The sequence below is a fragment of the Chaetura pelagica genome, unplaced genomic scaffold, assembly GCF_000747805.2.
Source record: "Chaetura pelagica isolate M959 unplaced genomic scaffold, ChaPel_1.0 scaffold170, whole genome shotgun sequence".
Taxonomy (NCBI): domain Eukaryota; kingdom Metazoa; phylum Chordata; class Aves; order Apodiformes; family Apodidae; genus Chaetura; species Chaetura pelagica.
The window spans coordinates 695,905-711,497 of record NW_009952048.1 but is presented as its reverse complement, the minus strand read 5'-3'; the positions used below and the strand labels follow the sequence as shown (position 1 = coordinate 711,497).

At 37.5% G+C, this 15,593-nt stretch overlaps 1 protein-coding gene across 1 annotated transcript in view; it reads right to left on the bottom strand.

Annotated features, from left to right (window-relative positions):
* Window positions 1-15,593, bottom strand: part of UBE3D (ubiquitin protein ligase E3D) — a 49,898-nt gene that overhangs the window by 11,778 nt on the left and 22,527 nt on the right. Inside the window, exon 7 of the mRNA XM_010003146.1 lies at window positions 14,017-14,186. Coding sequence (XP_010001448.1) covers window positions 14,017-14,186 — 170 coding nt within the window. The remainder of the gene's footprint in view (window positions 1-14,016; window positions 14,187-15,593) is intronic.

Below are 15,593 nucleotides of genomic sequence, written 5' to 3'. Positions count from 1 at the left end.
CTACATACAAATGCTATGTTCAGTAGCTAAGAATTATTTTGCACCATGTAAAATGTGAAAGGTTGGTAAACAGGCAACCAAGAAGCACAAATCCATCATTCAAAACAGTGGCAAAGCAGATCAAATATAAATTTTTAACTAGTTCAGTACCAAAGTAGTAGTTCAGTACAAAAGGTTCCAAAAACCTCATGAACAGTCTGCCCAGACTCATTGAGGGTCAGATGATTTAGAAAAACACTCATCTCACTTGAAATGGCATTTAATTCACTTCAGTTCACCCAATCAATTCTTGGATGAACAAATTAATCAGAGTAAATGCATAAGGAAAGTTTAAATCAGGAGACAGCAAAGATAACTAATCTTTCAAAGAACAGAACTTCTCATAATTAAAATAAGGGCAGTGAACTAAGCTGTACCACCTTAGGGAGGAATTTTATATCTATTTCAAAATAAACTAGTATGTGATGTCCAAAATTTAAATACAACTACACTTACCATTCTTAACCTCTTATAATTCTCAGCATCAAAATGCATGTTCAAGAACTATTTAAAGTCATTTCAGCTTCTAGTTTCAACTGTGATTGACTTGTTTTCCAGTTTCATGTTTGAAGTCCTCCTATACTCATTGAAACGCTGAAGTTGGTCCAAAAATATTTGGTTCACTTGCCCAAAAAACCTACCAGATGACTTTCAAATTGGTAATTCTGATTAAAATATCTACAGAGTAGCAGCAACCGTGCCAGTGTGCCCAGTTTCAATAACCATTACTGACAAAATGTCAAATGTGCCAGATGCTGCAGAAAAAAAACCCCACAATTCAAGAGATAAATTATAAAGATTTTTGGGTTGATCAGATGTAAAGATTATTTTACCAATTCTACATAAAAAAACCCAGAATTTTGTAACCAGAGTAAATCACTGAATATTAGGCAAGGTGAACACAATGACATTCAAGACAATGTTCCTATTACTTATTGAAACAAAATATTATCTGGGCCACAGGAGAGAATACATATTCCTGGTTTATCTACACAGGGTAAAAATACATGCACATGCTGTTTAAAGGTCAACAACTGTAGTTTAATCAATAGTCTAGAACATCTAGGCATATTCAGCCTTCCATATAGTATTCAGTGCCACTGCTTGTAAAAAGGGTAATATCAGCCCAGGCTATATCCAGGCTTGTATTTTTTTCTTCAATGTTTTTTTTGGGGATTGTGTAGCCTAAATACCTACAGACAGCCCTGTATAGACTGCCAGTGAATGTAAATTATTTCAGAGGAACCTCAATGAACAGCATTTCAGAGCTAAATATCAGAAAGCCTCAATGAACAGGGACCTTTGCAAAGAAGTGGAAGTGTATTTTCTTAGTCATAGTTCCAAATAAGGTTTCTGACACTGGCAACATAAAATTCACCTTTGCTAGAGTAACTTACACCCTCTAGGCATCACAGCAAATATGCACCTTTAGAGATTTTTTTCTTGTGTTGTGTGGGAATTTAAGTCTTAGGACATAATACCCAATACAATGGGATCTGGATATGCCTGCAGTAGTGGTGAACTCAGTTTCATGAGATTGCAATACCATTATGTCTGATACTTCAGTTGTGCCTCTGAATGATCTACAGAATGGAAATCACAGATTATTTCTGAATTGAAAATGAAAAAGGCAGAAATTTACCCAAAGGAAGACTGAATGATATAGTGTAGGTATTTACCAATGTATAACTCTCTACAAAAGGAGGAATGGCTAATTTATGGATACACAGATTGCTCAGATTTACAAAAAGGAGTGAAAATATCCAAAGCAACTCTACTGCTTTGAAACTTAAAACTGTCTACCAACCACATTATGGCCTCTTGTAAAATTTCTTTTTCCTAAAAAAAAAAATAGGTTCAGTTTTTATAATTTAATTAAATGGTCTAATTTTACATCAGGTTTTTAATTTCCAAGCCCTTAGAAACACTTTAATTTCCTAATTACTGAAAGAAAACAAGAGGGAGTTGAACATAAAGTATCTCATCGAATACATTTCCATTTAATTCTCCTTCAAGAGCTTCCTAGGAGAGGGCAGTAGGGGGATACTAAACTGAGGTCCCAACAGAGGTATACAAGAGTAAAAATTACCTCGCATAGAAAGAATAGAGATTTGGGTGCTGAAGAATGAGGCTAAGAATATCAGATTAATTATACAGGAGAATTAATCCTCCTGCTAGCGAATGAGGCAGATCTTTTTTATCTTCTGTTTTTTTCTTCAGTGTCACAAGTAGTTTCCTTCCAACAATTAGAAAAGTTTTCCACTGCTGGTTCCTAGTATAGTGAAATGGCCTTAAAATTCAAGAAGTGCTGTCACACCATTTTTCTTTTTTATATTAGTGATTAACAGTAACTTTGGCTTTGTGGTAAAGGAAAAGAGAGGAAAGATCCTTCATACTTCTCTCCATTATTTCAGTTCTATGTTTATCAAATTCTCTTCATTTTTAAAGTGCACTGGACTGTCTGAAGAGCAGCTTTGCTCTGCATGGATAAACATAGAAAAGTTTTTGTCTTTAATAAGGGTTTAAATCAGTAATACCAAATCCCAGTGGGCCTTGTTAAAGGAACATAATTTTTTTTACACTTCCTTATGAATTTGGAAAAAAAATAATTGTCCTCATATCAGTCTGACATCATGCTGACTAATGTGGCCTTAGGGAAGGGACTGTTGAAATTCATGTGTCTAGCCATTAGAAATGGATTTATAGATGCAATATGATAAAACAGCACAGGTTTATTAAGTAATGATTATTAAAAAAAATAAATTAGTAGTTACAGCTAGAAATAGAAGACATGCAGAACCAATGGTTAGATGTTGTAAAGCTGGTGTGACCTGTTGGTTCTGTGCACTGTGAGCCCACTGGGAGGTATCATATCACTCAGTTTGAAGCACTCAGTGACCAGATTGATGAGCAGGGATGAGATAGCTGATGAAGATACTAGTCTCAGCTGCTGACCTTGCCTGGACATATGAACTGTTCATCATTCATTTTCTAAACTGCCATGGTTCACAAATTTGGCAAGAATTTACCTCCCACCATATGCTCTAAACTGCAGCAATTGAGGATGTGACAGTCAAGAGGCTCAGACACCCGTGCTGCAAAAGCAGGGCAAACAGTTGGTAAAGTAATCCCAGCTAAGACTGTGACTGCAAAGCAGGGTTGGCTCAAGTGAGACAATCTGAGACTAAACTCCTCATCCAGGCAGCGCAGGGAGAGCAGCAGAGAGGTGGTATGTCCCATGAAAAGGCAGCAAACCCAGTAAGCAATGTGGTATCCCCTCATCTTGTTACTAACAGTCACACTACGGTCCCCAGTAAAGGCTCTAACCAGAAACCAAGGGAGCCTGGCATTAGGCACTGTGTAGAAAATACAGTCCATAACCACAGAGCTCATTGCTAATCTATCACTTATTAGCAATGAGCTGCCTGTTGAAACTTCCAGGAAAATGATGTGTGCTGTACTCACGTTAGATACCAGTATCTTTCCACCAGGTCTCTCCATCACTGTCGGATCAAACAGAAGCCTCAACAGTAGCACTAGTACCAGAGGGATACTGTCTTTGATACCCTGTCCTAACTGCACTGAAATAGGTGTGCAGAGCCCTAGACTAACAACAGATAGTAACACTTAATTTTTCAGCATCATCAACCAGGCAATGAAGAAAAACTATTTAAAAAAAAGATCATACGAAATTGAAGCTGAATAAACTCATGCTCTACGTGATTAGCAATTGCACAGCACTGTTATCCTGTACCTAAAAGCCCTGGATCCCCTGTCCATAGCATGGAGCACTTATCATGCAGGTTATTCCTGCCAGCTGTGCCAGAGGAAGATTTGCATATGCTTCATAAACCTTAATTCCCATTTTAAGACCTAGTATACCAAGCAGAAGGCCATTTCTGAAGTTGAAATGGATTTTCAGAAGAATATAAAGATGAAAATGTTTTCAGGCCTTTGATTTGTAAATCTTTGGGTAAAACTAAATCACTTCCACAACGCTGTTTACATTCCATATAGAAGTATTCACAAATGCCAGGTACTCCGAAACATTATTCCTGAATCCAAAGGGAGAAGTTATCCTGCTTTACAGATAAAAGCTGTAATCACTGTTCAAAAAACTCTCAGCTTGCTGCTTTAAAGTTTGGGTTTTTTTCTGATGTACTGACTTCAGAAGAGAAGGAAATTCAATATTTCAAGATGTAATTACATGAACCTGCAGCAACACAAGGAACGCTACAAATCACTGAATTGGTTGATCCTGAGAATTTGCTGACAGCAAAATTTATTATCTCCACTCATTCAATCCAAGCCATTGCCAGACAAAAGCCTAATTACTGAAGTTAGAACTTCATGTATGCCGTATTTTCCCTTGCCCACTGAAATTGTAATTTTCCTGGAACAGTTTATTTTTATCATAATTTTCCTTCTTCACCGATACAACTGCAGCAAAATTTGTACAGATGCTCACTCTATGCTGCTATGATGCAACACTGACATTAAAATACCAGAGGTGGCTACAAGTCCAATTTAATAGGCAATTAAATCCTAAATAAATACATAAAAACAGCAGTCAAGAACAGTTTGCTTTCCTAAGTAAAAACTTAAGGTTACTTCAGAAACATAAACAAGCACAGCAACGCTTTTTACATAGGTCACAAATGCTCAAACTACCTGGTTTTAGTACATCTCACAGTTCACCATGAAAACTCACAGCACACCAATTGCCAGTCTGGAAAGATCAACTTTTCTCTAGGCACTTTTCCCTATCCTCACCCAATACAAGTCGTCACACATCTGTCAGGTTTCCTCTATGCATGGAAATACTCTCCTGTATATATAACCCCTCTGTCCTTCACAAATCTGTCCCTAGTTCAACTCTAAAGTCTTCCCTTTCAACTATTCTCATGATCTCCCCTCCTGTCATGACAGAAATTTAACAGTGTCAGTATAATCCTTGTGTACATTGATGGAGCCCTCTGCAGAACTTGTGCAGTGGTCCAGAGACCTGCTGACCTGCTGAGCAGACACAAAGCTGAGCTGGAGGATCACATAGGCCAGCAACCAGCCTTCTGAGATGACACGATGGGGACTGCACTGGCCACACACACATACCTTGACACAGTCAGATCAGTGAATGTAGATTATTTTGGCATTTTTATTTAGTGTTATGAGCCTTCTTAAAATTCTACTGAACAAGAAACAGGCAAACCTGGTCTTGGCTTAGAAGCACAAGGAAAAGGAAGGGCATATATACAGCTGGGCAGCCGAGGTCTAGACATGAGCCAGAGCAGAAGAAAAAAAGGAAGAGAGAAGCAATTTAGTTGGAAGATTAAATCTAGGTTTAGCCAAGTTAAGTCAGTGCTGATGCAAGAGCTGATGTTACAGACAGACTAAAACACAACTTTGATGAATGGAAGTAAGGTAGGCATGGAAGGACTCAGTCACAGACAGAAGCTTGGTGAGAAGGGAAGCCTCTGAGTAGCTGACCTTACTCAAAGAGGAGATGGAACAACTAAAAGTAAGACAGTTGCAGATAAAGTACTCTAAATCCTTTTAAAGTTAATTAGAATGGACTTCAGGTATAGAAAACACTATAGGTAAACAAATAACACTGTACTTGATTACTAAATGGTTCAATATCAACCCAGTCAAGACTTTGGTACCTGTCTGGCTCTCCACACACATGCGAACTTGTCACTTGGAAGAGATGCCAAAGACCAAAAGAGAGATGGTGAAGGTGAACTGGAAATTCTTTTGGCAGGTCCATTACAGAGCAATTTGCAGAGTTACACTTGCGTCAGACATTAAGTGGTGAGACAAGAAACTGAACAATTGTGTTAAATTCAATGATCCTACACATAAAGGAGAGCTGCAGAGGTGCTAGAAGTATCTGCAGAATTGCTATCTTGGGGGGCAAAACCAGCTTCTCAGTAACTCATCTCTTCCTGCAGTAGCCAGTGAGAGTTTCATCAGCTTCAGAAAAACAAAATACAGCTTTGTTCAAAATCTCTCAACTCAGACAAGAGATCATATTTCTTAATCATCATGACATGCTTGAAAAATTAGAGGACTTTATAATATTAATGACATGCAGCCACTTTTGTTTGAGATACAACAGCTGAACAGCAGTTTGCAGAAATAATATGCAAACAGGTGAAAACAGAAAACAGATAGTATCAACTGACAAATTTTTTAGGTATGACTAAAACCAGTGAGCCTCATATTTGGTAACAATATTGGAATCAAAATGTACTAAATCATTAAATATCTGATGGCTCTTCTTAGAGCCCCTTTAAATACTTTTTTTCAGAATATGATTCTTTGCACTACAAGCATTAATTCCAGCTGGTTCAAACTATGGTGGAATATATTTTTCTTTTTTCTCCCAATTAGAGAATATTCCCCATCTTCTGTTGGAAGTTTAAATTTGGAAAAAAAAATAGCATAAAAAGTACTTAGAAATGCTTCTTCAATGTTCTCTGTAGACCATGCAATTGTTTCCATCACAAGATAAGAACTTTGGACAAAAATGAGGAAACACATTATACTGCTCAACCATATTACTTTGTGACAGACAGAGGACAGTTGAGAAGCCAGCCAATAAGGAAAAAGAAGTACATGCTAACGTGGAACTACCTGAACAACATTTCCATACTAAAATAAAAGAGTTTTGGAGGCTTCAGAAAAAAACATTGTCTACAGGGAAAAGAAAAATCGTGCTTAGTTTAAAATTCAACTTCTGACCAGTTCTTCTACTGATACTACACAGCTGCCCATCAGTACCAGCTGAAATGCCCCAGCTGCAGCACTGGAGATATGGACATGCTGTCTCCAGGAAAGCCAGCAAAAGTGGGGCCCACAGAAGCACTGGCAAGATTTCTGTATTCCTGACTCTGAGGCTATGGAGAACTCCCTGACATCAAAATCTACTCAGTGTTGCTGTGAAGTACGGAAAAAAAATGAGAGCCGAACTGGTGTTATGGTAATGTGTATGCTCTGGGAAGAATGTAAACCAAATGTGATACTCTTTTAATCACATGCAGATAAAAAATGTCAATTCAACAGCTCACTTCTGAGTAGGTCTAATAGCCCTGCTTTAGACAATTATTTGACAGAAATTCAGCAATATATTTAAATGAAATTCTAAAATTCTGCAGCAATTCAATTTTTTGGGAAATTATCTCCCACCTTTCCAGTCAGGTTCCCTCCTCTCCTGCCTCAAACATGCATACCCAGATATGCATCACTTATTATACCTATTAGTTACACTGTTTCATTTCTAACTTAATGCCAGTATCTAGAGGGACCAGTGTGAAAATTACTTTTTCTGCTTATCCTTGATGCAACAGCATTCAAAATAAGCAAACAACAGAAATATCCTATCATTGCCACACACAGATGGAACTATCCTGAACAACTCCACAGATTAGCCTTCCTTGGTCTCAGGTTATATGCTCCCAATTTGCTTTACCCTTACTAATTAAAAATTTCAAGTAAAATCAACAGCCTAAATAATTTTGTTAATCTAGGTATTTTACAGCAGTTTACACAGCCTGTCATGGAGAAATACAATAGAAACAACAAATGCTAATTAATTTAAAATAGCCTATGATCCTACAATTCAGAATTCAAGTTTTGAGGTTTAAGCAATTCTTGTCAGCAATCTGTCCAACAGGCTTTTATAAGATTTGCCTTTTCACTCTTGGCTCATTATAGGATTCCTGCCTGCTCAAATGGATCCTGTCATTTAGAAAGCACTATGGGAGTTGAGTACTAACAGTTCCTAAGTGAACCAAATAGTCTTTACAGGTCTATGAGAAAAAAGTGTAAGCCTCTAAGTGGAAAGTTGCTATAGTTTGACCTATGATTACAAAATTATCCTCAACAGCTCATCACTAAGTGCTAAATTTCAAAAGATGAGCAAAAAAAGGCAGTCTAAGCAACAAACTCAGCTGGAATAATAATATGAGCAATTTTTTTGAGCAAAATACAGGAGATCTTATTTGGTAGACAAAGGGTTTATTCCAACATTTTCCTTTACTTCAGATAGTACTTCTAAGACTATTTAAAATTAGAAAGATTAGATACCAAAAATATGACATCTTCAAAGATTTTGAAAGATCTCAGACCTGTGTTTAGAAACAAGAATGAAGTTCTTAAGTAACTACCATAAAAGGATGCTGCACATGGCAGGTCTAGTTTCAAGAAAGCCAGGATATTTCTCCTTAAAGTTATACTGAAAAGTTGCATACATCTTCTCCTAGAGGTGAAAAGGATGTTACCAGCACTCAAGAACAGTTCTTTCTTCTGAAATCTCTAGCTAAAAATAATAGTTCTCAGATGCAGCTTTCATCTCTTCCTCCAAGCTTCAGCCCAAAGATTCAATGGATTATAGCTTCCACATGTCTATCAGACTCTGCAAAGTATTTTTTTCCCTCCTGTCCCAAAGCCCCAACTAGTTTCAGACTACATGTTTCAAAAAGCTTTGCCTGACTGCTCACTCAACATTTTTAAGGAAACCCACCCAACCTGCGCTGTCAGTTCTCTTAACTTGATACCATGGAAGAATTCAAGATGGAAGCAGAAAAAAAAAGTATCTGAAACAAAGCAGATCCTTCATATTTCCATTTACAATCACACTTATTCATTTAATCATTGTGAGTGTAGCACAAGAAGTTTCTTATGCTACAGAAATCACCATAAAGAACTACAGAAATCACCTTGAAAAGAGCACAGAACAGTGAAACAGTGAAACAGCCAATCCTCAGTCAGTCAACTCTTGATCTGTGTTCTCCCATGTGTTTTCTACAGGCAAGAGTTACTGAAACACCATGAAAAGGCATTCTATTTCAGACATACAAAAATCAGTGAAATAGAACATTTTGTTGCTTTTATGGGAGGTGAATTACTCTAGAGTAATGCAGAATACAGTAATACAGAATACAGTAATAGAGAATCAAAGCCATCCTTGGGACAAATAAACAACATTCTGGAATACATCAGTAACAACTTCATAAACAGCTCACTATATACAGACTGTAATAAAAGCACTGGGACTCAAAAACTCCAGGTTTTCAGCCACAAACTCAATTTTCTAGCTTATTCTGTCCCTCTAAAGCTAATAAAAGGCACCATTTCTGGAAGTCATTTTTTTAACTCTCCAATGATAAGCATGAACTTCTTACACAGGAGAAGGCTTTTGCAAAAGCTGTAAAATTGTCTGAGATACTCTATATGCACACGAGAAATAAAAAGCTATCGATGACTTTTTGACAAAGCTTTGCCTACCACAGAGGGAAAAGTGAAATTTTCCTCTAACTGTAGCTGTATATGTATTTTCTGAAATCAAGTTATGGTCAAATTGCCATGTAAAGATACTTTCAGTTTTCTTCATACATTTTTACAACACTCTCACTTCTGCAGTATTTACCATTATCACTCCCAGCAGTCAACGTTGTTTGCATAAGATGCTATTTGCCAAGAACTTGATACTTGAAAGGAAGATCTCTTTTGTCTGTGCAGCAGATTTGCAGGTAGAGAAAAGGAGCCTTGCTGAGAGAAAAGTGGCAAGAACCAACATAATCACATACACATCATCCATAAATATCTAAGAAAAAACGGAGCAGAAAAAGCACGAGGCATCCCTATCTAATGGGACTTGACTACACTCATAACACACTTTTTCCATAAGTGATAAGAAATGACAGCCTATATTTTCAACTAATTTGTTGTAGCAGGATTGCTCACAAAGCTCCCACAAGAGCTAGAAGTCTAACTGCAGACAGATCTACCCAGAACTCGTGCAATCACACATAGAATCATGGAATGGTTTGGGTTAGAAGGGACCTTAAGGATCATCTAGTTCCAACCCCCCCTGGAATGGGAAGGGGTACCTTCCACTAGACTGTAAGTAAGACAGGCCAAAGTGTTTCTTGCCCTATTTAACAGCTGAAGAAGGAAGATACAAATCAATACAGTACTTAAGGGCTATTCTCAGGAAGATCATATGAATAGGGGTCTGCAAGGATAAATGCCAAAAGCTTCACTGTAAGTAGCATGTTTGGATATACCTAACCATGTCTTAACTTCACAATGCCTGGATCTTCTCAGGCAATGCAGTCTAACATACAGAGAAGAAAACATCCAAAACACAACTGTTTATAATTCATTGTCAAAACAAAGATACATGGAGAGAGGCTCCATGTAGCATATTCTTAGTTTGGTTTTATTCCATATCTCAGTCACTCTCCCAGAGGCTGGAACAAGAGATATGTTTCCTTCATTCACAACACAAAGCTGGGAAGGGCCATGAGTGCACCACAAGCTGGAAATCAAAATGGCCACAACCAACAGGGAAAAAGGTTCTGAACAAAATTAGGATGTAATATGATGTAGAACAACTGCAAATAAACAGAGAGGAAGGCTGCTTATTAGACTATAATCTACTGGAAAGGATCTGATCATCAACACAGAGCAATAAACTGAACATGAATCAGCATGTTGTCAATAAAAAGGCAGATGCCACACAAGGGCTCATCACCTTCTCAGCAACGTTCAGCCTAACTCAGAACACAGTTCTGTGACAGCAGGCTTTGGGATCAGCCACCCCCAAACAGCTATCACTCCAAATGGATTAATTATCATTACAGCTGGGATCACTTAGCAGCCAGTAATGAACTGTGAACATTTATCCTTCTTAAATGTTTGTTTCCTTTACGTTGTTGATATTTAGGGTAATACTGAATGTAAGGTACAGTGATAGTTATGCCAGAGATTGACTGGAGGAAAGAGCTTCTGTTTAAGGGGAAACTAGCTTCTAGTTTAAGGGTAAAAAGAACACCATAATATCTGAGGAAGAGGAAGAAGAATTATGTTAATTATGAAGAATTACAAAATTGTGCTCTGAATAAAAGAGGAATAAATTAGTTTGGTAACTAGACTGTAAATTTCTCCTGTCATCCTATAGGTCTTGAAAAGAAAGATCATGTATAAAAGATTCTACCCTCCCCCCAAGAGGGTAGGTTCAACTGCATCCCATGGAATCTGAATCTAAGGGTTACTTCAAAAAGGGTGTGCCTGAATGAGAATTATTAGACAATCCCAGTTAAGCTCTCCAAAGCAGAGACAGCCTGCCAGGGGAAAATTTCACAAAGCCCGAGACCTCAGTTGCTACCATGGAACCACATTTTTATCTCAGAGTAAGCAGATTTATGCTTGTTTAAGCAGACTAAGTACAGATTTTCTTTAATTTCTCCACCCATGTTTTACAAATGTGTGATTATGTTCTTATATTAAGACACTAAATATAAATGCTTTTATTCCTAGTTTACATTTATCTGCCTTAACCTATGGCCCAGTTACCCAGCAGAGACTCTGCAGTGTCCACAGATAAGAAAGGTGTTTCCCCTCCCAGTGCACAGACCAGATTCTGGCACTGCAGGAACTGGACAGACCCAAGTGCACCCAGTGACTCACACCAACTGAAGAGGCTCTCCAGCATGCAACAGGGTATTAGAGTGCATCCTTTATTCTTGCAGCTGTTGGGGTCCAGGTCACAAGCAGACCCCTTGCTGACTGCTTCCTATGCAGGAGGTATTCATGCTTACTCCCTACTTGCAGGGAGCAGACAGTGGGCTCCAAAACTTTTGCATTATTTGAAAGGCAGGTGTGTGTGCAGAAACAAACAAGGTAAATATTATAATTACTGGAATGTGGGGCATCTAAAATAGTTGGGATTTTCACTGCTCAAGAAATCAGACACTTTGTTAAGAAATCTTGATATAATATTTGAGATCTAAATGCAATTATATTGCACTAAATAACTGGTACTAGTTTTGATAGTTTTGCTTTTGCAGTGTTTACATTTCCGTTCAATCTGGAAAGATTTCAGTCTTATTGCACACTCCCGAGCAGCACTTCAAGCCACCTGATAAATGAGTTAGTGGAAACAGATGCTAATGTCCTACTTTTCTTTACTAGAAACATAAATAAAGGAAAACAAGACTAAACCAATAATTACTTTTGGTTTTGAACCTTAAAAAGAACCCTCTATTTTCTCTCCTCTGTTTTTGCATTTGTCCTGGGGGACTGGACAGGAAAAATGTCAATTACTGTCAGAGGAGAACTAAAAATCTCAATTGTGCCTTCTGCTCACTGCAAAATCCCAACAATAAATACAATGTAATCTTCAGAAAATAATGATTTGTAACAAGTCTGTCTGGGGAAATGGAAAGAATATAATCTCACAGGAAAATTCTGCTGCTGACAGCTCCATTCAAGAGAAGCATTTGTGAATGCCAGTTAAGTGACTAACTAGATATGACTTTTATCTCAATAACATGTCAAAGTAACAGAATGAGTGTTAATTAAATTGTCTCAGTGATAAAGAACAAAACTTCAAAAGCAAAACTAAGTCCTGCTTCTGTAAGACTTAAGAGTGGCAAGTGAAATAGCTTTCATTTTAGAGCAGGCAGTGGTTCTTGCACTATCTCCCATTGTAAGAACAAGCAGTTTAAATGATCATACTTTAAGATGTATTTTGGATGACCAAACAACATTTAGATCACAGAGGTTTTCCAATGCTACCTTCTGAAGCTACTCCTATAATAAAGGAATTTTTTTTTCTCTTACAGGAATAAATTAATAATGACCTTTTATCGAAATATTAGAATTTTCCATTCTCCCCCCATGCTAGAGTTTATTTCAGCAATTCGATACTGGATCTGGTTGAAAAATAAAAAGGATACACTTGGCAATATTCTAGATAAACACTATGATCATAGTATCACACATTCTTGTAAGGTGCATATTTGTCCTACAAAGATATTTACATTCATATGCACATGCTTGTTTGTCTGTGGGAGACAACATTTATGCTGTACTTTTATGAGGTCTTGGGCTATAAATTAGTTGTATACTGATTGAGTCTGGAGGGAATGTCTTCTAAATTTTAGATACATCTGTATCTCTTTAAATCTGTCATCTAGTTTCCAAGAATTCCACAAGTATCTTTTAACAGGGACACAGTTAGATGCATTGTCCATGTATACAGCTATGATAATTATGATAATTTATTCCAATCCACTAGACAACACCTGTAGTAGTGAGGATAACTTGGCCTAAACAGATTCCAATCCTGTGAACAGCTTCATCTCTTGCGAAAGAAAGCACAATTTTCAGGGAAAAAAAAGGTCAAGACTGAAGCTCAGATGGGCAGGTATAATTTGCTAAACTAGTAACTATCCACCTCTATCTCCTTGGTTTCAGTTGTACGAAAGGCATCCAAAATCTGGACTGTGGGAATGCAGAGAGTTACATATTTATTACATAAATAGCTTGACAGCTGAGATTAGATTTTCACACAAGCCACAAAAATTGAAGACAAAGGGGGAGATGTGGCTAAATTTACACAACATTCAGGTGTCAGCCCATATTCCTTGTCTCTCTGCACTTTTTCCTCCACCCTGAACTACACCACCTTGAGCTACAGCTGCAGAGCAGCACGTTGAGACCATATGGACAGAACTCACTGGGATTCACTGCACAACCATCCTAGCTCCAGCCAACAGAACCAGAAAAACAACCAAGCTCTAGAAATGCATAGTGAGTTATCACAGGTAAAAAATGGATACATGAACAAACACGTTAATCTCCTGTATAAGGGTGACAACTTCTAACTGTACCATATACCTAAGCAATCCATGTGTGCCTCTCTAGGAATAACATAACCCATTGGTCTACATTTTAATATTACAGTGCAAAAATTTAACCAACAGATTCTCTCTGTCTGTAACAGAAACCATCTGGCATTTTGCTAAGTGAATAAAAAAAAAAATAAAATAAAAACTATACACAATTTCGAAGAGATACAACTCTAACAGTAATGGACTGTCCAAAGGACCCCAAATAAATATTGCTGCTCTGAAAAGCAAAACAAATCAAAGGTCAGAACCTGAGTTCAGAAAAGGTTACACTTACTCCTTATTCCTGCTTTTAATGCACGGCTGGTAAAGGACTTTTACAGCATTCCAGGTGCCCACTGGTCCAGAGCTAGGCATTAAAGTATCTCCAAACAGTGTAAAAACACTGTTGAAAGAGGATCTCCCTGAAGACTCCACCAGCAATGTGTCAGAATTTAAAAGCCATATCTATAAATGAAAAAATAATTTATTTTACTGAAGATGACAAAAATTTCAATTTGTTCCTTTACTCTGATCCTAAATCAGAGGATTCTAAAGCCACATTAACAGACAAAAATTGACATATTATTATTCAGTACAGCCTGCAAATCCTTTAGTGGAGAAAAATGGATTAATACAATAAACTGATGCATGATTTATCACAGTCACTTTTAAGATCTTTTAAGATTACTTCTGTGAAGCTGACTTTTTGTGGCTGCAGCACATTTCCCTTTGACAGTAACAAAAGAAACAGTCCCAAGTTGTCTATTTCAGTACCAAATTGATTATTTTAATTTTATCATTTTTTAGGAGTTAGTTGAGCATACAATGTTGAGTAACCAAGGGCTGAAGACAGGGGACAGAAAGACTGCCCACTGGAAATACCAAAAATGAAGGACTTTTAGAAAAAGTGTGATAGGTATGACTGGATGGAGCCAAGACAAGCAAGTAAAGACAGCAATTCATGTGGTCTAAATGGAAGGCTGGGTTTTTCAAAGGTTGGAACAGATCCTTACTTGGGAAATAAATCCTTATCAAATTTGATAATCTGACTGGCATTCTTCAGCACTACTTGCTCACAGCAATAGATGGGATATTTACTGGGGAGAGTTTTGTGAAATCTGAACTTTACATCACATTATGGACCTTATTTAATCTTTGTGTGATTCTGCATGAGAGTTTCGACCTGGATTCAGCGCTTTCATGCTAACCAAGTCAGGCTGCTTTTCCTTTTTACACAGCCTGCAGTAGTGAAGTGATCCACATTACCAATGGAAATAAATTTTTACAAGTCCTGAGACTGTATGAAATTACTATATATGAAATATTTATCATAGAAAATAGAATTTATATAGTGTTGCTCACTAGAGAGTTATCTTCTGCTTACATGATGTTAGGTAGCAGATATATGATAGCTCTGTGAAGGAAGAAAGCCAGTGTTAACAGGACACATAGTATATATCATAATTTAATGAGACAGTCACAATTTATCAGAGCCCAAGGCTTAGAACATTACAGTGGAAGCTTCATAAAGGAGGAATGAGACATACTAATAAAGTTGTCTTGGGAGGGGGTGGGAGGAGGAAAATCACTTTAGCATATAGACATAAATGATGACAAGCAACTGCACTTGGCTTAGCAAGTGGCCCTTCATCTGTTCTGCTGTGGTAACTCACAGTACACGTTCATAGCCTAAACTGCAAAATATACCTCATTAGAGCATTACACACAGTGCTACAAGCTGAGTGTTGAAGACATCTTGGAGAAAATTAGGAGAAAAGTGTCCTATACACACAGGCCACTGCCACCACATTGAGTTTAACTAAACACAGCTCCTTCCTTTTGAAAGTATTAACAATTCCCTGTGAAGGAGCC